The following is a 27993-nucleotide window of genomic DNA, read 5'->3' as shown; positions in this document are numbered from 1 at the left end:
ACAGTATCAATACACCAGCCCTACTTCCAAGATGCTAACATGCCTGGTATGCTACATTCTTGACCTTCCATGAGTTGTTAGTGCTCTGCCCTCTCCTTTACTACTCAGTATTTATTTTGCATATATTTTGTATTTAGTTATCTTCATAAGAATTATTTCCCCTGGTAGAAGTAAGCTCCATGAAGGCAATGGCAAGTTCTGGCACCTAGTACATATTTAATAAATGCTTATTGAGTTGAATTGATTTAAAGATAGACCTTATAAGGGATACAAACTTTAATAAGATAATTCATGCATACCATCAAAAATTATCATTTTATAATAATTATTATAGTCCTAATAAAAAGATAAGATACCAACATAAATTAGTTATAAATTAGAATGAATTAAATGCATAAATAAGGTATGAGAAGCTAAAAGAATTCCAGTGGTGAAAAAATCACAACTGGGGGGACTGAAGACTTCATAGAGAAGGTGATATTTGAAATGGCTGTTGAGTGATGAGTAGAAAGTTTCAACGGACCAAGAAAGAGAAGGAGGGGAATAGGAGAGCTAGGTGGGAGAGCCAACCCTGAAGACTGGGGATCCTGGGTTCAAATCTGGTTTCAGACACTTTCTAGCTGTGGGACCCTTGGGCAAGTCACAAGCCCAATTGCCTAGACCTTACCACTCTTCTTCCTTGGAACTTAGCTCAGTAGTGATTCTAAGAGAAAGTAAAGATAAGGAGAGCAGAGGAGAGGAGAGGAGAGCAGAGCAGAGGAGAGCAGAGCAGAGGAGAGCAGAGCAGAGCAGAGCAGAGCAGATGAGAGGAGAGGAGAGGAGAGGAGAGGAGAGGAGAGGAGAGGAGAGGAGAGGAGAGCAGATAAGAGGAGAGGAGAGGAGAGGAGAGCAGATAAGAGGAGAGGAGAGGAGAGGAAAGGAGAGGAGAGGAGAGGACAGGAGAGGACAGGAGAGGACAGGAGAGGACAGGAGACCAGGGAATTTCAGAAAATAAAACAAAGGTATAGAATCAGAAGAGCATAGAATATAGTCCAAGGATGGCAATACTTCTGTTGAGTTGACCCTAGAATAATGTGAGATGAAACTGTAAAGGCAGGTTGAAATGATATTGGGAAGGTCCTTAAATGTCAGTCTAAAAGCTAGTAGTTTATTCTGTAGGCAATGCAGCCCAAGGAACTGTCTTCAGTCAAGGAGTTAAGCTGTGACACAGGTTGGGGTAGTTTGTCAAACACACACTGGAGGAAAGCTGGGAGCCAGAGACAATATCTCCTCTTGCGCAAGATTTAGAGTTTACTCTCTTGTCTGTTATCATTATTGTATATGCCACTGAACTTCAATATGAACATTTCCTCAATAAGCATATAATTAATAATAAACAGGACATGGAGCAGTTAGGTGGCTCAGTAGATTGAAAGTCAGACCTAAAGAAGGGTAGTCCTGGATTCAAATCTGGCCTTAGAATTTCTGCATTCTTTCCAATTCCCACTTGTTTCCTTTCCAAGATAGTACTATATGAGAGTAGAAAAGTGGGGCAGTACAAGGGTGAGAAGGCAGAGAAAAGAACCCCAGACTTAAGTCAAAAGACAGGTCTGGATCCTTACTTTGTTACATATAATCCTTGACATTTCCCACAAGTCATTTCACTTTTGGAGCTTTCTTTTGGCATTTCCTCATGTATAGAATCAGTCAATTGGACTAGAAACTCGCTGAAGGCTAATTCCCTCCCTGATATTCTCTAAGTCTATGTTCTAGCTCCATTCAGTGATGAAACTTTTTTCTAAAGCCTGAGCCACAATGTAGGGGTGATGAGATGGAAAAGACTGTCCTTCAGAGGCAGTGAACATCCCCATTCATTCCCTAACTTTGGCACTTTGAGGGATCTCCAGACTCATCCATATGCAACTTGATCAGTGTAGATTACCAACAATGCCTTCTCTTATACTATTCTTGTTTGCATCCTGCCATCATTCTTTCATAAAAGTTAACAATCAAGGCATCTGTTTCATTTAATATTTTGTGGATGCCAATGAAGGACTCAAACTGACTGTTATCCCTCATTTTTGCTACATGACAAGCAAACCTTTTCTGGCTATATATATTTGATCTAAAATGACCCCTTCCACCTCTAAAATAAAAGAATGGGGAAAAATAGCTCATGGCACAATAAAGAATGAAGTAGCCACATCTGACAGAGACTAGTTTTCTGGTTCCCTATCATCCCCAAAAGGGGAACTCACAGATTCTAAGCTGGAGGAAGCTTTTGAGACACTATTTCTTCTTTGTGTCCACTTGTCAGATGGATGTAGCAGGAGCCCCTTGCCAAATATCAGGAGCTTTTATATCTTTTCCACAAATGTAAATCCAGAATGGAATACCACCTCCCACCCCTCCAGACACCGAGGAGTCCTGCAAGGACATAACATCCTTCAGTATTTTGGTTGGAAGGACTCTCTAAATATTCTAACACTTCTATTTAGAACAAACTGACTAATAAAATGAGATCATAATATTTGCAAAAGTGCTTTCTACACCATAAAGCATGATATAGATGCTAGTTATCATCATTATTATAACTGAAACGCACACCCTTTGATAAGAAAAGAATGAAGCCATCATTACCGTGTTTAGTAGATATTTGTGTGTGAATATAGTGTGTACATTTCTATGTATACCTTTGACATAAATGTATATCTATAAACATATATATGTGTGCATTATGCAAGTATGTATAATACTTGTATGTAAAATTCAAGTTGCTTCCCCACATCAAATGACAAAGAAATGTGGCTCTTAGTCTCTATTTGCACCTTGTCCAGAGTGATCCAATCAGTATGCAACAGAGGTTGGAACTGAATTGAGGTCTTCCTGATTCTGAGGTTAGCTTTCGGAATACTACTGCAGGTATCATTTGTCTCATTTAATAAGTGAAAAAACTTTGCCCAAAATCATGAATCTATTGTTCAAGCCAAGCTTTATGAGATCTTATTGTCAAGTGTGAGTTTGCTGCTTCTCTCTGTGTTTCTCTTTCTTTGTGTTATGAGATCCATTACCAGGGTGTGTTTGTTATTAATGGCATATTATAGTGCCTTGTTATACGTAAAATTCAATTTAGAACTGATGCTGGATGTGGCCCAACCATAACATATCCATGGGCAGGCAGGTATCAAACATATGACCTGTAGGTAACCCTCCAGTCTAAAACTGAAAACAAATAAAATGTAATTAGGGAATAGTTCATGAAATAAGTAAAAATACAATAAGGCACAAATGATGCAAACAGGTCATTTTCTAAGCCAATTTCTGGCCCTTAGGGGTCTTTAGGTATAATTTTTATTTGAGTTTTGACCACTTGTCTAGTGGATAGCATATTGTACTTGGAATCGGGAAGGACTGGGTTCAGATTCTGATTTTGCTATAATCCAGGTGGCCATGGTCAAGACACTTAATTTCTCTGAGCCTCAGTTTCTTTATCTATAAAATGAGGAAAGTAATCTCCATAGAACCTCAGTTATAGTCTTGTTGTTACTTTTAAATGAGGTTATATGTTATATGTCAGTTATTTCATATAAATAACTACATAAATGAATTATGATTATAGAGTGAAAGTTTATCTTAGATTACTCCACTTAATTACTCCAAGGAGCTGCTGCTTTAAGTTCCTTTGATCTTAAGGAGCCCAGAAATGTCAATAAAGCATCATTTTTCTACATAGAACTCCTAAGCCAGACACTATATACTAGTACAGCATTGAAAAAGAAGAGCAGTGGAATCACCTAGTAATTCATAGGAAGAAGAATAGTGATTATGTCCATCTCTCTCTGTGTCTGTCTCTCCCCTTCCCTTTCTCTCACTCTCCCTCCCTTTCTCTCTCTCATTTTCCCCCCCACTCTCACTCTCTCTCTCACACTCTCTCTCTCTCTCTCTCTCTCTCTCTCTCTCTCTCTCTCTCTCTCTCTCTCTCTCTCTCACACACACACACACACACACACACACACACACACACACACACACACACACATCACGTTTGTCCCAAAATATTCTGAGTGTTGGGACGAACCCAATTAAGTAGGCTTTTAATGCAAGGAAGGAAATGTAGTTGTAACTTCTTGGGCATCACTGAGACTGGGTGGAATATGACTCATGAGTGGAAGATGGTGTTGGAAGGGTATAATTTATTTAGAAGTCTGTGATAGACTGGTTTCCAGTGTTCCCATTAGCTGAAGTGAACAGAATGGCTTGTTTTCCATACTGATCTACTTCTTTTGCCTTAGGCTTTAAACAAACAACCATCAAACAACCTGCTGTTTACAGAGCATTGTAATAGGTTCTGGGTGAGATGCCAAGTTTAGCTTAGGTAAAATCTCAGCCACTTCAGTGCTAGCAGTCTGGTTGAGGGATAAGACAACAGTATTACATGACATAATACAGTCAATCAGCCAGTTAACAAGCATTTATATGATAGTATATTTTAAAAGTATAAAACCAAGCATTATGTAAGGTTTGAGGGTGAAATTATGGGTAGCTAGATGGTGCAGTGGATAGGGTGCTCTCTAGATAGACTCTTCTTCCTAGGCTCAAATCTGGCCTCAGACACAAGCTATGTGACCTTGAGCAAATCATTTAACTCCATTTGCCTCTGTTTCCTCCTCTGTAAAATGGGCTGGAGGCAAACTACTCCAATATCTTTGTCAAGAAAGCCCCAACTGGAATGACTAAACAAATTGTGGTATCTATTGGTGATGGAATACTATTGTACTTGAAAGGAATAATGAAGTGGAGGAATTCCATGTGAACTGAAATGACCTCCAGGAACTGATGTGGAGTGAGAGGAACAGAACCAGGAGAACATTGTACACAGAGACTGATACACTGTGGCACAATCAAATGTAATGGACTTCTCTACTAGCAGCAATGCAGTGATTCAGGACATTTCTGAGGGACTTATGAGAAAGATGCTATTCACATCCAGAGAAAGGACTGTGGGAGTAGAAACAAAGAGGAAAAACAACTGCTTGATCACATGGTTCGATGGGGATATGATTGGGGATGTAGACTCTAAATGATTACCCTAGTGTGAATATTATTAATATGGAAATAGGTCTTGATCAATGACACATGCAAAACACAGTGGAATTGAGCATTGGCTATGGGAGTGGGGTGGGAGGTGGGGAGGGAAAGAACATGAATCATGTGACCATGGAAAATTTTTTTTAATCCACTAAATAAAAATTTAAAAAACTATAAAAGACTTATAAGGGAGATAAATTTAAAAAAAGGAAAGAAAGAAAAAAGAAGAAAGCCCCAACTGGATCTTGATGAGTTGGACATGACCAAAATGACTGAACAACAACAAAGAGGGGGATAAAAGTAATTACCAAGTGATGAGTCAGGGAAGACTTTGTGAAAAGGGTGGCATAAGGGGTTAAAGGGAATAGGAATTCAACAGGCAAAGAGAGAGTGTTCCAGTGACAGGAATCAGTATAAACCAAGTCACAGGCAAGACACTATAGTATATCTTTTTAGGATAGAGAGTAGTACAGGGTAGCTAGAGCACAAAGCATATAAAACAGAATAATGTGACATCAGCCTAGAATGATAAGGTGACTCTAGATGGATGTTTCCTTTCCCTGCTAGTCAAAGGTATATTTGCTAGTTGCTACTGCTATGAAAATTATTTTCTTAAGGGATGGCCTTGAGCATGTCACTGCCCTACTCGGTGAACTCCACTGGCTCCTCATTGCTTCAAAGGTCAGATGATCTCTTCTATTTAACATGAGAAAATATTAGTATCTTTGATTCAACCAACTTTTATAGCTTTCTTCCATATGTACTCACCTTGGCATGTACTCACTTTGACCTCTTCGAATCAGTAGTTTCCTTCAAGATTCAGGTCAAGAGTCAGCTTTAACATGAAGACTTTTCTGATCCCCCAGTTTCCAATGTCCCCCCCAATTATATTCTATTTATCTTGTAGATATTTTGTACCCATCAAATGTTGCCTCCACAGGTTTGGCAGGAAGCTTCTTGAAGGTAGAGATGGCTTCATTTTGGTTTTTAGATTCTGAGTGATTAATATAGTACCTGACAAATAATAGTCACTTATTAAATGTTTGCTTGATTGGTTGATCTTACTTCCCTTGTCTAACAGTATAATGCTAGATATAAAATGCAAAGAAGCCAATTCCATGTATATATATGCATATATATGTGTGTATATGTTATGAGTTTACATATATATGTAAATATGCCTAGATATACACACACATATCTGAGAATCAGGGGCCTGGGGAAAATACTAAATGGTCCTCAATGCCAATTTTAGTTTTTCTTAAAAATTACCCCATTCTTATTCCTCAACTTTGTGTAAATCTCTCTGTAACAAAACAACACTCTTTGGCAGGGGACCAGAGTCAACAATGCTGTTTTACTACTTATCTGGAGCATGACCCATGAACTCCTCTAACTTCCAAGGGCAAAGTTACTAGTGGTTTTCTGAACCGTGGGGTCACTATATTCACACAGGAAGCCTAGATTTATTTGATCCACTGATAGAATATGACTTCTTTCCTAAGCCTTTGCCTAGGTGAAAGCAATCCTCTTAAGGTGAAAGCAATTAGAAAGAAATTTGGCCTTGGACTCTCAAGATACAGGTTCCAGTCCTGGCTTTACCATGAGTTAAAAGTACAATGTTGGGTATCCTTGCCAAGCCTCAGTTTGATGAAAATAAAGTAAGCCCAGACAATTGCCTCAAAACAAAGGAAATGAGGAGGAATATATCTCACTGGAATAAGACGTGATATATCCCAGACTACATAACATCTGCAAGAATGGGCAGAAATTGGAGAAGCCAAACACACTGTGATATAGTCAGAGGCAATAAAGCTACAGAATGGGAACAAGCCCAGCCCAAGTCATTCCACACAGGTATAGAAGACAGAGAAGGAAGTAATTGTTCAAACCCTCATGCAGCAGTGGAGTGCTGAGGACACAAGGGAGCAAAGAGTGGGAAATAGAACTTCAAGAATTTATTCAGTCCCTCACAGCAGCAGAGCCCTAGGCTACAGGGAAGAAAAAAGGAGAACTAGAACCTCAAGAATCTACTCACTCCCATGTGGCAGCAGAGTGCCTGAGATGGCAGAACAGGAGACCTGCCCAGTTCATGAAACAATAGAGGAAATGGTGGTATGAAATGCTGAAAATATCTGGAGAAAGTAACTGCAAATGTCCCCAAAGCAAGCCAGCAGGGCCACCTCCTGAACAGATACATCTTGAGAAATAAAAGCAACGGGGCCTATCCCAAGAACCAGAAAAGGGTATTCTGTGAGGTCAAAGCAATGCACCCTCTATTCTAGGATCAGAGAAGAAACTCAACAGATAGTAAGGTCATGGAGGTGGGGGAAAAAACCTAGAAAAATGATCAAAAGACAAAACAAAAAACCAAAAACCCTGACCTTAGAGAGTTACTTTAATGACAAGGAAGACCAGATCTGTGTCTTACCTAAAACCCTACTGTGGTCTATGCACAGTATACTTGTATCTGTTAAATATAATTGGAGGGAATCTAGGGGATTTATCAATATCTTGAATGTCTATTGAAATTCATCCCTTCTGCCATTGTCCCTCATATAACATTTTTACTAACATCAGCGAAACTCTGGCATTGTCTATTACATACAGATTTTAATTACTTTCCTAAGGAGAAAATGGGATGTAGCTGACCCCATACTACTGGCTTTGTTGCCCTGTTTATATACTTACTACTTAAATGGACAGGTCCCAAACTAAATTATGGGATCCCCAGCTACTCTAGGATCTACATAGCTCTGTTTACCTGAACTAACTGACAACATTGTGGGGTGTGGAGACTTGGTGTGTAGTCTAAACAACTGCATGTCCTCCATGTTTGTGTACCTACATTTGGCTCCATGCTGTCCTTCTGTGACATCTCCTTTCCTTCGATTTGTCTTTTAAATTAATTTTAACAATATTCCCTTGATTAAAACCATTAGGGGACTTCACAGAAGAGATATTTGTCCCTCAAACTCCCCATCTAAGAATGGTTCAATATGTAGCTTCTTTGATAGTATTTTTTTGTGTTGTCTCCTCCATTAGTTCCTTGAGAGCAGGGGCTGTGTTTTACCTATCTTTGAATCCCCAACACTTGGCTGATGTTAAATAAATATTTATTGACTGAGGGACTGGTCAGTGCGGGAATTTCTTTTGCTTGACTGAATATTTACTGCAGGGGCTTTGGTTTTGCTTTCACCTTCCTTATAGGAGAGAAGAAAGTGGAGGAGAAAAAGAGAGATTTTTGTTTATTGAAAGAAAATAACTTTTAAAAAGAGTAACATTTAAATAGAGAAACTCTACATTTCTGATTTTTTTGGTTGTCCAGTGCATTGATTCCTGGAAATATTCCTAGGGAAAGAAAGGGTACAAATCAGGGAGGTGTTTTAATGGAGTGTTGTTGTAATCCCTGATCTCCCTGCTCCCTGACTGGTCTGTGGTGGGTGGATGCACCTCTGGGCTTCCATCTCCAAATGGCTATCTCTAGACATCATGATTCAGTCCCTGTGAGCAGATAGTATGGTACTGTTGAAGAGAGCTATATCAAAAATTGAGGACAAGCTGACATTTTGTGGCTATAGCAAAGACAAGATGAGGTTCCTCATTCAGGAGGCAGTGATGCATGAAGATGTCATGGTAGCAAACAAGGGGTGGAGACCATTAAGCCTCTGCATTAAGGGAGAGAGAGATCGGGGGAAAGCAATTAAGAGCTGTGAGGGAAACAAGTGAATCAGCCAACAGACTTTTTATTCTAATTGAGCCAAAGAGTTTGTCCTTTTTAAGTATGGGCTTCCAGTGACACAGGCTTCATTGTGTTTTTAAATGAAGGCCTTCTCAGACAATGGCAGAAGGCAGAAAGGATGCATTTTTACACCCCACTCCTGGGGTCTCCACTTCTCCAATACTTCACCTTACCCTAGATTCCTGACTGCCCAGGAAGTTGTCCAACAAAACCTAACCAAGAGTCCTAGATTCTTTGAATGAAGAAATTTAACATTTTTAGGCCAACATATTTGGCCAAGCAGGATATGCATGTTCCTATCACTGCCATGAGTTTGCTGTTATATTTCTCAAAATAAATCTATCATTTTGGTAAAATATGTCAATAGTCCCCATGATCAAGTGGCTTGACCTTGGCAAAACTGAAATATGCAAAGTGTTTAGTGTCTTCCCTTCTCTTCCTCATTGCCCCCGTTCCTTCCTCCTAGTACAACATTTCTCCTGCTCTACTGCCAGACCTGGGATTTCAAACCTGTGGATAGAATCCCAAGTCCATTAACTTGGAGAGGGGAAAAAATGTACATTTTTATTAACTTTAGTTTTCTTTTTAATCCTGTGTCTTATTTTATGCATTTAAAAACCTTCTGAAGAGAGCTCTCCAGGTGGCCACCACAAAAGATTAAGGACTCCTCAGGTCCCACACCCTATCCTATATTCCCTTCCTTCAAAATCTTGCTCTCAATCTGGTTTCAATGAATCCTCCATAGAGGGGTTACTGATAACTAACTCAACTATTATAGTCGCAAAGGTGGGATTATATCCTCTCACCTTGGTACTTACTTTTCACTCAGGAGTTGTGGAGGACAGGAAAGCCTTTAAGAACCAAAGGAATAAAGTGGTAAGGTAGCTCAATAGACCACAGTGAGGCAGAGTAAATAGAGTCTAGTGAGTCCAAGGTCCAGGTTTGCCATTAACTAGCTGTATGACCCTGGACAAGTCACTTAGCCTATCTGTGCCTCATCTGTAAAATGAGTATATGAGACTAGATGATCCTGTAGTAGGGCTAATATCTTGTGTCAGAGCTTCATGCCCAGAAGCCTCTCAAGTCATAACACCCAATGGGTGTTGGGTGGATCCAGATCTTAGCACCAAAATCCTTGCTGATCCATTAGACAAATGCTTTTCCTAGGGTCTGAGAGAAAATTCAGCTGTGAGGCAGCAGTGCTTCATAGAAAAAGATCAACTAAGTGGCCCAGAAAATAGAGTGTTGAGCTTTAAGTTAGAAATAACTGAATTAAAATCTGACCTCCAGCACTTACTGGCTGTGTGACCTGGGACAAGTCACTTTACCCCATTTTCCTCAGTTTCCTCATCTGTATAATGAGTTCAAGAAGGAAATGACAAACCACTCCATTATCTTTGCCAAGAAAAACCTAAGTGGGGTCACAATGAGGCAAATACAACTGAAATAGCAAAACAAGAAGTGGACTCAAAGACAAGAAAATTGTGTTCAAATCCCGGATCCTATCCTTTCTTAGCTGTGTGATTATGGAAAAGTCACTGTGAACCTCTCAGATTCTCAATTTTACCATCTATAAAAAAGTAATAGTATTTTTACAAGTTCCCTTAAAGAATTGTTGCATGAAAAGCACTTTATAAAATGTAATAGAATATATATGTATCCACCCACCCACATATATGTTATAACATTTTGCATAAGTGGCTGCTGCTGGCTTCAAATTTTACAAGACCCTACATTAACTATTGTGTTTCTTTTCTCTTTTTGTTTCCTTTTCTCCAGGAACGAGTGGAATATCTCTTTCTCATCATTTTTACAGTTGAAGCATTTTTAAAAGTAATAGCCTATGGACTTCTCTTTCACCCCAATGCTTACCTCCGCAATGGTTGGAATTTACTAGATTTTATAATTGTGGTAGTAGGGTGAGTATCCCCCTCCCCCCCAGACAGATACATGCACACATGCACTTTTTTTTCTTTTCTCTCTTCTGCTTCTTTCTTGATTGGTCTGCCATTGCATTAGGTTGTTGAATAAAATGAGAGGACTCAATAAAATCCACTTGATGCTGGAGGAAACACCCATAGACAAGGAGGGGAGAAGAGGGTTAAAGTTCTATGCTATTTAGAGAGAGAGATTGGCAATGCCTAGGATATTCCCTCTGGAGTCTGGCATCAAATGAATATATTTTTGTGAAATCTAGTGGTCCTCTAAGTGAGAGGAAATTCTTTCTGAATTCTTTAGCCCAGGAGCCCTCCTTTGTTCTCCTATGGACTCCTCTCAACTTTTGGGTTCCCTTTACCTACACCTTTTCTCCACTAACAACACTTTAATGAAATAGTGAAAAGGTACTTTGGCTCAGAATCAGAAGGCTTGAGTTTAGATCTCAGCTCTGACATTTATGGTCCTTGAATAGCTTCAGGTTCATTCCTTTGCTGGAAAATGGAGGTGAGACTACTCACTATATACTTCATAAAGTTATTGTGAAGAAGTGCTTTGTAAACCTTAAAGTATTAAATAAATGTGAGTTATATTCTTTGCAGTCATCATGTCTGCACACACTTGCTAAAATATGGGAGCCAATAGTGTATTCAAGTCAAGCCTGAATTGTTTGTAATTTGAAGCTTGGGCACAAGTTATTCAGTTCATTTTCAAGTGATTTTCCTAAATCAAGGATTAATATTTTTTTTGTATTAATGTATCGTGGTCTTTTTTGGTACGTTAGTGAGTGATATCCAATAGATTCCTCAGAATAATATTTGGTTGTTTTTTCTTTAATTCTTACCTTGATTTAGTATCAGTTCTTAGACAGAAGAGTAGAAAGGACTAAGCAATTGCAGTTAAGTGACTTGTCCAAGGGCACATAGCTAGGAAGTGTCTGAGGTCACATTTGAACCCAGGCCTGCTGCTCTATCCACTATGCTGTCTAGGTGCCCCTGAATAATGTTTTTTAAATGCATAAATTACATAATGGTACAAATGAAACCATTTATAAAGATTTTTTTGATGCTTATGTTCATAGAGACTAAGATAAGAGCACCTGCCCTAAGGTGACATTTGCTCTGTGGTTCTAAAAAGAAAAAAAGAAAAAATGGTCTAGAAGCAGTTGAGGAAAGAAGGAACAAAAGCACTGAGATAATAGCATTGGTTTAGCCCTTTAAGATTTACCAAGAACTTCACATATACTCATGTTCATTCAAGATTTGCAACAGCCCTATAAAGTAGGTACTATAATAGAATCCCTACTTTACAGAGAAGGAAACAGTCTCAGATAAATTAGATCATGGCTTGCCAGAGGTTCCAAAACCCAGATTATCAGAAGTGGGACTCAAATCCAGGTCTCTATTCCCACTACCAGACAAAAAAAATGAAGGAAAATGTTAATAAATGTAGACCAAGCACATGTTCTCCAATATGCCCTGTCCCACTTCAGTCCAGATTGTTAAAGAAAACCCACCATATGCTTTAAGGAAATATACCAAGTGAGTACACTACATTAGTGCGTCTGTCTTCCCACAGTTCCTCTGAGATTTACTATTTTTGTCTTTTGGCATATTCGGCAATCTGATGGATATGAGGTGAAACCTCTAAGTTGTTTTTATTTTCATTCCTCTTATTGTTCATGTTTGGAAGCATACTTTTAGAGTGCTTAATAGCTTTTATTTCTTTTGAAAACTGCCTATTCATATCCTTTGACAACTTACCTATTTGGTATTGGCTCTTATTCTTATATATCTATTTCAATTCCCTGTATGTTTTGCATGTCAGAGCTTTATCAAGCATATTTTCTACAGCAATTTTTTCCAATTAATTGCTTCTAATTCTAGTTTTATTGATTTTATTCATGCTTTTCAATTTATGTAGAAGTTATCTATTTTATCTTTTATGGTCACCTCTATCCTTTTAAAAATTCTCCCAGAGTCATAATTATGCAAAGTATATCCTTCCCCACCTCAATATAATCTTTTCCATAAAAGCCAGATAGCCACTTGGAATTGAATATGACACAAAATTCCATCTAAATTTAAATTCTGCTAACCTGCTTTCTTTTTTTTTTAAGGAATTTTTGTCAAATAGGGAGTCCTTCTTCCAGTAATTAGTGTCTTTGGATTTATTGAACATTAAACTACTGTCTTTAATTTTTCTGGATCTTGCTTATCTAGTGTGTTCCATTGATCATCTTTTATGTTTTTTACCAGTATCAACATTTTTGATTGCTGTTTGATGATAGAGTTTGAAAGCTGGTGATGCTAGGTCCCCCTTTATCTCTGCTTTTTTTTAAAAAAAAAATATTTCCCTGGAGATTCTTGACCTTCTTTCCTCTAGATGAAGTTTGGTAATTTGCTTTGCAGATGAATCCTCAACATCCTGCTTTGAATCCTTAAAGTTAGAAGCCTGGGGCTTGAGTTCTGGATATGTCGATTACACTGGTATAATATTTTATGGTATATAAAGTGTGTTCTTCATAATTATCCTGTAAAACAGATTATGACTTTAGCTATGTGAGGCCTGGAAATTCATTTAAACCTCTGTCTCCATTTTTTCACCTATAGAACATGAAAAGGAATACTGGCCCTGCCTATTTCATTGTGGAGTTGATAGGAAAATAATTCATAATTTTTAAAGTAATCTGTAGATGGGCAACATCTTTTTTTTATTTTTTGGAACAGAGGTTTCATCACTTTAGAGAATGTCAGGAAAGGAAACTCCCTACCAGTGCAGGTCTCTACTTTCTCTGCAACTTAATGTCTTCAATGATTGATTAGACTAGAGACCACTGAGAGGTTTGGTGATCTTTGTCCACGTCAAGATGGTAGAGTGAAGGGTCACTACAAGTGGAAGTATTAAACTCCTTCCAAAACTTCTACTACAAAAGAACTGCACAAAACACCAAACTGCATTCTAAGTGGAAAAGCCAAGAAAAAGATGCAATGAGACATTTTCTAGCCCAGGTAGCTTAGGACAATAGAAAGCGATGCCTGTGAATACTGGGATGAAAGCTGACTAGGAGAGTAGCAGCTACAGCAGCAGCAAAAACACTGGAAGCACCTAACACACCAGGATGCAAAGGAGACTGAAGCCCTAGTCTGAAAGAGATTCCAGAGAACTCATGTTCTAGCACTGGTGCAAGATCAAGGGCCATTTGGCAACTCTGTAGTCCAGTTTCAGGTCACAGTTACAGAGTAATAAATGAGAAGCAGTTGCAGTGAAAAGGGTCAAAGACTTTGCCTGGGTAAAAGCTAGAATACAGACCGGGAGGAAAGTGACCAGACTTATCTCCAGATTTTGCTCCCTTGGAAACACTGAAAACCAATAGGCCCTCAGATAGAGCTACTCAGCCCATCCTCTTCAGAAATGTAAAGCCCAACTCTAACATAAAGTCTGAAATCAAGAAAAAGACTAGAAAAATAAGAAAAGAAACAAAAATAACCTGATCATAAAAATGACTGTGGTGACAGGAAAGGTCAAGATACAAACTCAGAAGAAGATAATGATTTGAACATATCTACAAACCAAGCCTCAAAGAAAAATGCAGATTGGATGCAAACCCAATAAGACTTCCTAGAAGTGTTAGAGAGATTTTTTAAAGTAACAATCAATAAGAAAGGTAGAATAAAAGTTGGGAAAAGAAATAAAAGCTATGCAAGAAAAATTTTAACTAATTAATTTAGAATATTTTTCCATGGTTACATGATTCATATTCTTCTCTCCCCTCTCCTTAAGCTGATGAGCAATTTCACTGGGTTACACGTGTATCTTTATTAAAAACATTTCTATTATGTAAGAAATTATTAAAAGAGAATTAACAACTTGTTAAAAGACGCACAAAAGTACTGAAGAAAATAACTTCTTAAAACCTAGGATTGGTCAAGTGGAAGCTAATGGCTCCATGAGGCATCAAGAAACAATAAAACAAAGTCAAAAGACTGAAAAAAATATTTTCCAAGTCAGGGTGTCACTGGGACTTTCCCTAAGAGACCTACACTTTTTAGACTATCACAGTGGAAACCAAGATAAATATGGGGAGCAACCTCTAAGGACTTCTCAGTTTTATTTGTATCTATCTCTCTGTGATTCTTCTACTACCTGGCATTCCTTACAGGAAATCATACATTTGCCAATTTACATTATTTTGAAGTGAGTTCCTTTTGCCTGGTCATTCAAGTGGTTGTTGAGGTGGAAGGAATGGAATTTGATTTTTGTTTTCTACCACTTCTAAAAAATGACTTTGACAAAATGACAAAAATGAATTAGACAAGAGAATTTGCCTAGTCAAACAAGAAGTTAATTACTCCATCAGTGTAGACTTGGATCCAGAGAACTCTGGAATTTATTCATTTATTCCCTTATGTATTAATTCAACAAACATTCACTAAATATTAATCATGTACAAGGCACTGTGCGAGGTACCAGACATGCAAAGACAGATATCACAGAGATTCTTCCCTGAAGGAGCTTATGCTCTAACAGAGGTGAAAAGGACATGAAATACAAATAACAATGACACAAAGGAATGTGAGATATGTTCATTGAAAAAGGCCAATGTGCTATTAAAAATTAAAGGAGGGCAAGATCACTTTCACCTTGGGAGAAAAGCAACACTTCATAGAGGACATAGTATTTAAGTTGAGTCTTGAAGAAAGGAACTTCCGTGGGTAGAGAAGAAATAAGACACCAGAGTTTGGAAGTTTCTGCTATTTTTTCCAATTGTGGATAATAGAGGCACCTTCAGGACAAATGAATACAGCTACAAATGATCCCAAATGCTATCAATTCAGCATCTTCCCCAAGGCTCAGCTTTCTGGCCAGTTTTTCCAGAATCAAAAAAAATAAATAAATTTCAGGAGGGAGCCTATCAATTGCAGTCTTTGAATGAATGGCTGCTGCAGGGACTAATAGAAGGCCAGGGGTGGCATGCAAGGGCTCATTTTTTTCTTTCCAGCTGAGTACCTTCATTTCTTTCTTTGCTGATTTAATTCAGTTAAAATTGATTGACTGCTCCCACAGTGCATGACCCAATTCTAGGTGACAAGAGAGAACATAGAAAATCCAGGGTAGATTTTGCCTTTTAGCTCAGTCCAGTGGAAGAGTACTGCTATTGCTCTTTAACTATGAATCATTCTTTTGCATTAAGATAGCACTTTCTCATCTGCAAAACAGCATTGGACAGTATAATGAATATTAGATTTGGAGTCAGGATCTGGGTTCTGATCCTGCTTATCATTGATTTCCTTAGTGGTCTTAGACAAATCATTCCCTGGACCTCAGTTTCTTAAATAGTAACATGAAGAAGTTGTTGTAGGTGATCTCTAAATTCTCTTCCAGCTCTTGATGAATAATTTTATGAAAATATTATTTTTGTTAGTCCTCAGTAGGACCCTGTGAGACAGGATTATATATAAGCACATGAGCCTAGCCATTTTGCTTTGAATATAGCTGAAGTTCCTGAGTGGCATACATCTTATGGAAACTATTTAGGACCTGCTGCCAAGATAATTGATGTAATGAAAGTTATCATAGGAAGACAACTTCAGAGTTGCCAGACTTTAAATATTCAGCCCTCTTAGATCTCAAAAGGTGGCTTTTTCCACTATAGTACTCCATCACAGATTCTTGGCCAGTTGGTTATTTACTAAGACCCCTTGATATTTTTTCTGCTAATGCCACAGGTAGGTGTTTTGTTCCCCTCTCTACTTCTACTTGTCTTTAAGCACCTGCATCCAGTCTGAAATGGCATAATCTCTACTCTTTGCAGTTGGTGGGAAATGTTCTCTAAAACTCCATCTTGGAACTTCTGGGACTTGGAAGTTTTCCTCATCCCAGCACCACAGAAGTATTCTTTTTTCCATCCCCTTTTATAGTATTGCAAGACAAACGCCCTTCACTTCCTTCTTTATATTAAGTATTCTCTTTCTTCCCTACTGGGTTTTTTCTTCTGTGCTCACTTAAAGGTTTGTGGCTTCCTGCAAGCAAATTAGAATCTGATATATCCTTCCTCTGAGTGACCAGTGCCAAAATGAAAAACTTTCCTTTTCCTCTCCTCTAATTCACATGAAAGAATAATCTTTGCTTATTTAAAGTTTGCTGTGGTAGGAGGTGGGGTAGGTGGGAAGGAAGATATTAGGGTGCTAAAGGGAGGACCATGTTAGGGAGTAAACTTATTTCAACCTGAACCCCCAACCATGCCCAAGAGAGCTATTTACCTAGGAAAGGATAATCTTCCAGAGTGATTTCCAAGCCTTTGCAGTAGCTGATTTTCCTTATAATATGGCGGCTATATCTTTCTGATCAACTAAGCCTTCTAAAGCTGAATCCTACAGGAGGCCATGGCCCTTGGATGACAATTACTGTCCTATGCTCCTTTGAAGAGAAATAAATATACTGTCACATATATCAGTCACACTGGGTTCAGAATTGGATGATGTAGGTTCATATCTCAACCGTGTCTGTAATCTGTGACTTTGTGCAAATCACTTTTCCCTGTACCCTCAGATTCTTCATGTGTAATATAAAATCCCATTGGATATTCAAAGGTCTTTATAAACTGACCTCCTTCTACCTTCCCAGTATTCTTAAACCCAAAATAATTCTGTGGTCCAGCAACACTGGGCTCCTTATTGTTCCTCAAAAAAGACAATCCATTTCCTGACTCTGGACATTTCCCCCTGCTGTCCCCTCATGCTTAGAATACTCTCCCTCTTCTTCTGCATCTTGCAGGCTCCTTGGTTTCTTTAAAGACTCATAAAACTTTATTTTTTATACGAAGCTTTTTCTTATCCTCCTCAATGTTAATGCCTTCTCTCTAAAATCATGGCCAACTTAAACATTATTTGTACAGACAGTATGTTGCCTCCCCCATGAGTCTATGAACTCCTTGAGAGTGGGAACTGTTTTTTCCCTTTTCTTTGTATCCTCAGGGCTTAGTGGTACATGACACACAGTAGGTGTTCTATTAACATTGGCTGATTACAGCTAAAATTATTGCTTCTCACAGATGCCATTCTAGCTTCCACCTTTCAGCTTTTGCATAGGCTTTCCCTTATGCCTAGAATGATTTTTCATCTTCATCTTCAACTCCCTATCTCCCTTCAAGACTCAACCCTTTCTCTATCACCTCACAACCTGTTGAGAATGAAGATAAGCACCTTAAGAGCAAAAACAGTTTCTTTATTTTGTCTTCATCTTTCCAGCACCGAGCACAGTCGGTTCATTCATTAACAAATACAACTTAAATTTAATAATCTACTCTAAATCTTTCTTTATATAAATGGAGAAACAAGTCAAGAAATATGAAGTCCCAGAGTAGTAGAATGTTAGAACTGGAAGGGTCATTAGAGAACATCTCCAGAGGTTCTCTTAACCTTTTCTGTGTGTCCCAAACTTTCTTATACCAGTAAAGTCTATGAATCCTTTCTCAGAATAATATTTTTAAAAGCAGAAAATATATGTATTAATTCCTTCATTTCATAGATGAATAGATGAAGACTTTCAGTGTTTGAGTGATTTACTGAAACCACTTGCTTCCTAATTAGGAATTGGCAGACTAGAGATGTGAATCCATTTGAATCCATTCTAAGACCAATGCTATTTCCTCTACATTGTTACCAAGGCCACATAGTGAGTGGCAGAGCTGGTGACTCCCTTCACCAAAAGGAAATTCTCAGGACAGAACCTGCAACCACTATAAAGAGCAGATTTCAAGTAAAGAGTAGAATGGATATAGGCATGCACAGCATATTCCATTAAGGCATGCACCTAAGGAAATTTTTTGAGGACAACAGTTATTGAAAACAGCCAAGAAGGACATCAACTAAAATAGAGAACCTTAAATGACAATTTTTTTTCAAGGAAAAAAATTTAAATATTAGCTTTAGATATTAGCTTAAAATGAGAATTTTAAAATATCAGGGGTGTTTTTTGAAACATTAGAATGTGCCTAGAAATACTCTGTCCACCATCATAAGATAACATTCCACTGATCAGTTCAACTCCTCTCATTAGCACTCACAGTCTTCAAATAAAGATAATCATTAATAGGGACAATCCTTAGTCTCTATCTCAGTCATATAGAAAAAGAATCTCATCAGGACCTAGTTATTAGCTCTGAGGTTCTCAAGGCATCCTATTTCATGTATCACCACCGTTAAATGAAGACAATATAACTATTCAAATCATTCCTCCTAACATGTGAATGGTCTTTCAGAAACCTTCTAGTCTATTCTCTGACCTCTATTTAGGACATTACCTCAACATCCCAGTCAAGTGGTACCATCTTGCTATTAAAAATCTCCTACCTCTCCTCATTTCATTCAGTAGCTCAGAAACATCTTCCTGAGAAAAGAAAAGTTGTTTTTTGTAAATGTCCAATTTTGTGCCTAACCACTCCTGATCTAGTCAGTTCATTTTCATAATGGTGGATTAGCTTTAATGTGTATAGAATGGTACAAAGGGTCTGGGGTCATGGCTTTAGTTCCTTATGCTCAATCAATTAGCTTTGCTGTGTTCCACAATAATTATTATTTTAGGCAGCCTATAGAGCTCTGATGCATGAAGAAATATTTCCCCCATACCTTAAGGATCAGAGCTTCATCCCTTTAGCTTAGGACCCATCTCTGTTGAGATGCAAATGCCTCTCAGAAGGGTAAAACTTTAATCAGTTATCAGTCGATTATACCTTAATGTGATTTGGTATGAATGAAAGATCTGAGTACAGCATTTAATAAAGGAGTTGAGAAATGGGGATAATAGTGGGATATGGGAAGAGTCTTAGGTCTTCCTATATGGCAGGGTAAGACACAGAAACCATCATGCTTTGAAAGAGGGAAGAGGGAAGAACTAAGATACAAATTGCCACTTCCCTTAGAGTATTCTTTCTTTTTCTCTTTTCTAGGCTGTTTAGTGCAATTTTAGAACAAGCAACCAAAGCAGATGGGGCAAATGCATTAGGAGGAAAGGGGGCTGGATTTGATGTAAAGGCCCTGAGGGCTTTCCGAGTGCTGCGCCCCTTACGTCTGGTGTCTGGAGTACCAAGTAAGTATGTTTAAGTATATTCTTGAGTGCGTATATGTGTGTGTGTGTGTGTGTGTATACACACATTTTATATTTATATATACATATATACACACACATTTTATATTTATATACACATATATACACACATATATAAAAGTGTTTATGTCTATAAATATGTAACACATTATGATTACAATATTTCTCTTATGTCTGGGACAGGGCCAGTGATAATTGAGGGTGAAGGAAATGAATGAATGCATGGCTATGTCTTCTGCTAGCTTGGGTCAGAGTGATTAAGTATAGTTACTAGATGAGAACACTTTCAGCAGGAATTCGAAACCAGGTGAGTGGAGTTCGAAGGAAAGGGAGAGATTCAGCAAGGCAGAAGAATAATGTTTCAAGGCCAACTTTTCACTCAGGAGAAGATTAACATTAAAATCATAAAGATGAAAAATCCAGGAGCAAACTAGGAAATGAGGACAAGCCAGGTTCTGAGATCTGATTTCAAAATTAAAAGGCTCTTTTTTTTTTTAATGAGTTGATAGCATTGGCTAAATTCAGAGGACCAATAATCCAGTACTTTTTTTCTGTTTGCCAGCTCCTACCCTGCTTTTGTATAGAACAATTGACAAAGAAAACCTACAATATCTTTACCACCCACTAGCTTCTACTGTCTATTTCTTCCCAGTTTCCCTTTATTCTAGTGCTCTAGTTCTGTTGATTATTTCTAATTTTGTTTATAAATTATTTTAATATATAATATATAAATAATTTATTAATTTAATTTTTCTGTTTATAGCTTATTTGTACATAGTTGTCTGCTTGTTGGCTCCCCCATTTGATTGTGAGATCCTTGAGGGCAGGAACTGTCTTTTTTATTATTATTATTTTATTTTTTATTTAGAATATTTTTCCATGGTTACATGATTCATTATTTCACACCCCTCTCTTCCTTCACTACTCCTGGAGCTGACAAGCAATTTTACTTCAATGAAAGAAAAAAATCAGTGCAATTGATCAATATATTGAAAAAATCCAAAAATGTGTATACTGTGTATGTATGACCTGTAGACCACAATGCTTTTTTAAAAAAAATCTTTACCTTCAATCTTAGAATAAATACTGTGTATTGGTTCCAAGGCAGAAGAGTGGTAAGGGCTAGGCAATGGGGGTTAAGTGACTGGCCTAGGGTCACACAGCTGGGCAGCATCTGAGGTCACATTTGAGCAAGCCACTTAGCTGCCCCTCAATGCTTTTTTAAAATGTCCTTTGAACTGATAAAATCATATCAGATTCTGATGGAGAGGCATTTGAGAGTGCCAATAACTTTAGTGACAAAAACTTCCCTTTCTGGGTCTTTGGTATTGCTAACTGTGGCACCTATAGAAGGAAATGCCTGGCTTCATATGTACAGTAATTTTCTCCCAGGTTGATGGCTGAGGGAACTGAGATAGAAGTATTGCTATATCCAAGGCTTAGATTCAGGGTCCTGGAGAATCTCTATTAGGGCCTAAGAACAGATGGAGGTCAATGTGGTAGTAGTAGTTTGACGTGCATGGCACAAACTACTGTCCAGAGCAATTGGTGTGTAGATGGTGGGTCTGGTTGGCTTCTTTTCCTCAGGAATTACTTGCCCAAATGATCTCTGTGAGGTTTAGCTCAAAAGCAGGACTGATAGCTTCAAGGAGCAGAATGTGGAAGCTGCCACTCCTAGCCCTGTCTCCCTACAGGTAGCAATTGGTCAGTAATTGTTTCTGGCGGTGGTAAGGAAGGTGGGGCCCTTCTCCACAATGATTCTCCTTTCAATAGTAGCTCTGGGAACTGGGTTGAAAGCAACTCTAGTAATTTAGGGAACAATGCTATTCCCAAAGCTGTTAGACTCAACCTCCTGAGCTGACTCCATCAGTATCTAAATGGAGATAGTAGTTGAGATCATAATGATGATGGTGGTAGTTTGACTTGATGATACATACTGCCTTCTGTAACTCTCTTAGGGTGCCTCACTGCTTCAGCTAGGTTGGTTTCCTTGTCCTATATGGGATGGTTGATGGGAATGACTAAGATGGATGAAAATAGCTGTTAAATGCTGAAATGAAAACAAGCTTCATACAGAAAACAACCTTCTAGCCTGTTGGGTCACCCTAGCAGCTTTAAATTACAAACTTTTTAAGGATAAGGGTCATTGGTGTGCTATTCTCATAGTTCATAGTTCCCTCCCTAATTACCTTATATTTATTGGTACTGAGACTCTTATATTTATTCTATATTTAAAATAGTCTGTGTTAGAATATTCTGTACATTTATTCCAGATTTATGTTTATAAAATTTACATATTCAAAGGTCTTCATTTACTCTTCTGCTTGTTTGGATCCTTTGTCTTTGTATACCTAGGAGGGTGACTTAATGATTGATTGAAGAAAAGTTTGGAAGGAGGGAAGGAAGAAAGCATTTATAGTACTGAGGGACCATCGCAGGCGAAAGATCTTACAACAGCCATCAGCAGAGATACCTCTGACTTGAGATACAAGCTGACTTTGGCAGCTTTAAGAATGCATTAGAGGAGAAAGACTTACTATAAATAGTCAGATCCCAGATTGCTTCATCTAAGGAAATAGATTATTTTATAATTGATAGGGTTCTTTTAATCAGTGTGCCAAGATGAGCCAGTAGACCAAGACCAAGTGGGCAGAAGTAGGAGAGACAGGGCTCAATAGAAGCTGAGGACTTTGTACATGGCTTTGAGGGTCATGTATTTAAGCATCTGATGTTTCAATTATAGGAATTACTGATTGATTCCAAACTTAAGTCAAAAAGGTTGTGATGAACAAGATGAACTTCATTATAAGTTGTATTGAAGGTTATTACAATAAACTAAGCAAGAAGTAATGAGGAACTAAACTCATGTGGTGGTGCTGTAAGAGGGGAGAAAGGATTGTGTGCAAGAGATGTTGTGGAGGTAGAAATGTCATGTTTTAGCAAATGAGTGGATATGTGGGATTAAGGAAAGTCAGGAGTTGAAGATGATATGCAGATAACAAATCCAACTGACTTTAAGCCTAGGAGTGTCCTTCAGAATGGGTATGGGTTTGGGTTGGAGGAGGAGGAAAAAATGATTTATTTTTCATACACACTGAATTTGAGGTGCCTACAGACATACAGTTTGAAATGTCAAATAGGCAGTTGGCACTATAGTATCAGAGTTCAGGAGATAAACTAGGGCTGGAAATACAGATCTGGGAGTCATCTGCATAGAAATAAATGATCATTGAACCCACAGGAGCAAATAAGATTAGCAAAAATTAGCAAAAAAAAAAAGATTAGCAAAATAAGCAAATGAGAGATAGTAGAGAGGAGAGGAGAAGAGAAACCCCCCCAAAAAAAAGGAACAGGAAAAGGAAGAAAGAAGAGAAGAAAGGAATGGAGAGAAGAAAGTAGGAAAGGAGAGGGAAAGAGAAAAGATGAGTCAGAGAAGAACTACAGTTAGGGAATAATGATGAATGATGAATTGATAATTAATAAAAGCTTCTAGGATCCAGGGACCCCAGAAACTTTAGATGGTTTTGCTTGAGAATGAACAGCTCCTTCTCCCAGTATAACTACACCCAGGTCAAAGGACTGTCCTTTGTTTCCCACTTTCCCCCTTCCTTCTACCCACTAAATTGAAATTGCCCAGGAATCAGAATTATTGGTCACAACTTTGTCAGTAGCAATGCATGTTGCCCTCTATAGTTGAATAGCAATACTGCATACCAGAGCTTCTAAGAACAAATTATCTCATTAAAACATTACTTCAAAACTCCAAAAGATATACAATATCATTCCTGTAGCTAATGGCCCTCTCTGCACTGCAATAGACAGTCTTTATGATTTACTATAGTCAAAAAAATTGTATCACCTAATGGCCAACCTTCTGGGAATAGGACCGTCTGGGATTAATTAGGTTGGTGCTCAGATAATAGATATCACAGGGCCTATGTTCAAAGATTGTATAGCTTGGTAAAAGCTACCAGAGGTTATAATTCACTGATTTAGCCTTTACAAACCCAAGATGACCTCCATGCCAAAGGGAGGTATCAGAACAGACCTTCAGAGAAGGTTTTTGTTTAATTGACACTACTAAGTGGCTTTATGTTTGTTTAGCTTTTTCAGCTGTTTCAAAGCACATTCCCATCTAGATATCTTCTGAGTCTCAACATGATCAACAAGAATTTATTAAAAACTTTCTATCTAGGAACTGTGCTAGATGCTGGAGATACAAAATTTTGCCTCTCCTCAAGGAACTTATAGTCTATCTATTAGTAATGTATATATTCTTTGGGGATGGACCAATATCTTAGTTGGGTTCTGAAGCATGTGGTTCCATCCATGAGGACCTGATGAAATCTTGAATAATTGAAGAATTTAATCATTTTGGTTCATGGGCCTCATTTATAAGGCTGCACAATCAATGGAGAAATAGCAATTCCTCTATTTACTGGCCATCCCATTCTTTTATGTATACACAGATACAGCTATAGAACTGTAATAATATGCACAATAAATCATGTGTCAAACTCGAAGTCAGATGGGTCAATAGTATACAGTCTTACCCATTGTTGGAATTAAATATTTGTGCTGTGAGCAGCATGTGTTTGTGGAATAGAGTTAGAAGTGATCCTCTGTCTTGCATGTCAGAAATGTCAAACAGACATAGATTTTTAAAATGTCAAATAGTGCTAATAACTTCTAACTTTGAGAAGTAGGGGGGAAAGGAAGGGACATTTTGGCAGAGACCTATTTTAATAGCCATTGAAAAGTTCAGTCTACATCCCACACCTCTCAGGGAGTCGGAAAAGCATTGGCCTCTTCCATTGTCTCTGGGTTGGAATAACCTCCCTGGTGAAGAGAGATGGGACTGTACCTTCCTAGAGTCCTTGAGTACTCTTCAAATACCCCTAAGATAAATATATTTATGAAATCATCCTCCTTAACGTTAAACAGTCAAAAAAATCTTTTAAGCTCTCATTGTACACGAAGCATTGTAGTAAGTCCTGAGGATACAAAGGTAAGAGGAATATTACACACTTCTGAACACCAATTTATGTAACTAACAACCTGATACCTTTATTAGAGAATGCCTCTTTGATGTATTACGGAATCAAATATGTAAACTACCTTTGAACAATTCCAATACATTTCTCTTGATACAACCAATCAATCAAAGGTGTAAACTAGATTCAAGGAATGAAATGCTTTAAGAGCCAATGAACAAAACCTCGTTAAAGGAATTTGACTCGTTTGTGCCTATCTTGGAGAAGGATTCCAGAAAGAGATTCAAGAGAGTTTTGAGGATCCAATCCTTTCCCCTCTTACCAGAAGGCAGCAAGAAGGAAGGAGAGTGATCATAGCAAGAGTGTTATATTCCTCCTATACCTTGCAGACCCTCCCCTACACTGATCATATTATCAGAGAGATTGGGATGACATCCTAGATACACTAACAAAAGGCAGCTTTTTTCTGGGTGAGGAGAATAGTAGAACCAAGATTCTAAAAAGACCCTGACACTCAAATCCTAACAAAAATGCTTCTCAGACTTCCAGAGAACTTCATGAGGACTCTGGAAGGGAAGGAGAAGGCTTCCATCCATTCGGGAGCAGCAAGTTAACAACTTACTATAGGTACTTTCTAAACTTGAGCCTACTTTCCCCTGGACTCCATATATTTTGGGGAAATAAAAACTCTGGGGAAAGTCCCAGATTTTCAGTAAGATATTTTTGTTTTACTATACCATCTCAGTAATCATAATATTTTGAAAGCTAGTTAACTCTCTCTGGCTAATAGCACTTCAGTGGGGACTCATGACTCTTAGTACTTAATTTTTTTTTTAAATCCCTCAGCATTACCCCTAGGAACTAAAGGGGAACTGTAGTCAGCCTCCCTCTGGGGACATAATCTCCAAGTGCTAGTTTGAGCCCAGAGATAGTGTTTCACAAAGAAAAACAAAAGTAGTCCCGGATCTCAAAACACTTACATTCTAATGGTCAAGGCAACATGCAAGTAACTAAGTACCATAAATTTAAAATGTAATCAGAGTAACTGGAAGATCTTCTCAGAGGAAGAGTTAGCTCATGAGGTCTCGGGGAAAGGTCTCATGAAGAAGATGGAATTTGAACTGAGTCTTGAAGGAAGTCAGGAAAACTAAGAGTCATCAGTGAGGAGGGCAATTGTTCCAGGTAAGATGGACAGTTAGTAAAGAGATGTGGACTTAGGCTGAGTAGTGAATGTTGTGTGCAAGGAACCTCAAGTAGGCCTTGGCCACCAAAGTGATTTTCATAAAATTCAGGTATTCCCATGTCATTCTCCTCCACTCAGTAGACTCCAGTAGCTCCCTACACCTCCAGGATCAAATACAAAATCCTTTGTTTGGCATTCAAAACCCTTCACAATCTAGCTCCCTCTAACCTTCCCTGTATTCTTATACCTTGGACCTACCAACAGTGGCTTCCTGACTTTCCAGGAATAAGACACATGATCTCTTGGTTCTGGGTATTTTCTCTGACTGTCTTTGATTCCTAGAATCTTCTCCCTCCTCAATTCTGCCTACTGGCTTCCCAAGGCTTCCTTTAAATATCATTTAAAATCCCATCTTCTACAGCAAGCATTTCTCAACCCTTCTTAATCCCAATGCCTTCCTGTGGTTAATTATTTCCTATTTGTCCTATTTGTAATTTTGCTTTGTTTATATTTCTTTGCATGTTGTCTCCTCCATTAGATTATAAATTCCTTGAGGGCCAGGCCTTTTTTAATATCCTAATTGCTTAGCACAGGACCTGGAATACAGAAGGTGCTTAATGCATGTTTATTAATTGTTATCAATTGATTTTGTCCAGCATAATCAGGCATAGGGAGATAGTTAGGGAGATCAGCAGGAAGATTGGGACAAGTTTCTGTTAGAAGCATGATGATCTTGGGAAAATTCTATTACCCAGGGAGAAGCTGTGCACCAGAGCAAGAGAAGGTCTCAAGCCTGGCCCATACTTTGGGGGACTATAGCAGGGATAGGTGTCAAATGGCTTCATTGTCACTCCCTCCCAGCTCTGAGTCACATATCCAGGCAGTCTGAGAAAGGGACTTGTGCCAGGGGGTGGCCACCTGAGTAGTGAGGCCCTGGGTGGTATACTGAGAAAGGAACAGCAGAGTGACTCAGGAGCAAGTGTGGTTCACACTCTGGGAGCAAAGCAGGGGCTCAGCTCTAGCATTTACTTAATCTACAAATACCTGCAGCAGGAATCTTAGATCAAAGGATAGCCTGTAATTCTGTCACTCTGAATGATCAAAGCTTTCCAGTTGGCTGTTACAGGTTGAGTCCAGCAGCATTCTCTTGCTATTTAGACCCAAACCAAGGTGAGGAATTGCAAAACTTATACTGGGGGCAGCAATCAGACTTTGTCCTGGATCAGATTAATCTGGGATCATTTAAAGCTTGAAGATCTCTACCCTGTCTCTGAGGTCCTATAATAACACAGCCAATAATCCAAAGAAGCAGCAACTGGACCAGCCTGGCCCTTGCCTCCAGAAATGTGGAAGAGCCCTACTCTAACATTGGCTAAAGGTCAAGACCTAGGCTAGAAGAATGAACAAACAAAAGAATAATCTCACAATAAAGAGCTATTAGAGTGGCTCAGGGGATTGAGAGCCAGACCGAAAAATTGGAGGTTTTGAATTCAAATTTGGCCTCAGACACTTCCTACAGAGGTGGCCCTGAGCAAAGTCACTTGACCCCCATTGCCCAGCCCTTACCACTCCTCTGCCTTGGAACCAATATACAGTATTGATTCTAAGATAGAAGGTAAAAGTTTAAAAAAAGAGCTATTAATATATCAGGGAAACTCAAGACACCAAGTCAGAAGGAAAGATTGAATCTGAAACTTCTATATGCAAAGCTTCAGAGAAAAGCACAGATGGATTTAAACTCAACTGGAATGCCTGAAAGAAATAAGGTAACAGTTTAAAATCAAGAGAGAAGAGGATATTAAGTATTCGTAGAGTGATTACTATGTGTCAGGAACTATGCTAAGTGCTTTACAAATATTATCTTATTTGATCCTCACACAACCTTGTGCTGGAAGAAAATATTGGATAAGAAATGCAAGTTATTGAAGAAAGAACCAGAAAAGGAATTAACAGCTTAACACAAG

At 38.4% G+C, this 27993-nt stretch overlaps 1 protein-coding gene across 12 annotated transcripts in view; it reads left to right on the top strand.

Moving 5' to 3' along the window:
- CACNA1C (calcium voltage-gated channel subunit alpha1 C) overlaps positions 1–27993 on the top strand; it is a 997067-nt gene that overhangs the window by 637559 nt on the left and 331515 nt on the right. For all 12 annotated transcript variants that reach the window (XM_056800748.1, XM_056800749.1, XM_056800750.1 and 9 more), the window contains 2 exons: positions 10589–10728; positions 19695–19834. In XM_056800748.1, coding sequence (XP_056656726.1) covers positions 10589–10728; positions 19695–19834 — 280 coding nt within the window. The remainder of the gene's footprint in view (positions 1–10588; positions 10729–19694; positions 19835–27993) is intronic.

The sequence above is a fragment of the Monodelphis domestica genome, chromosome 5 (genome assembly GCF_027887165.1).
Source record: "Monodelphis domestica isolate mMonDom1 chromosome 5, mMonDom1.pri, whole genome shotgun sequence".
NCBI lineage: Eukaryota > Metazoa > Chordata > Mammalia > Didelphimorphia > Didelphidae > Monodelphis > Monodelphis domestica.
This window is presented reverse-complemented; position numbering and strand designations above follow the sequence as displayed.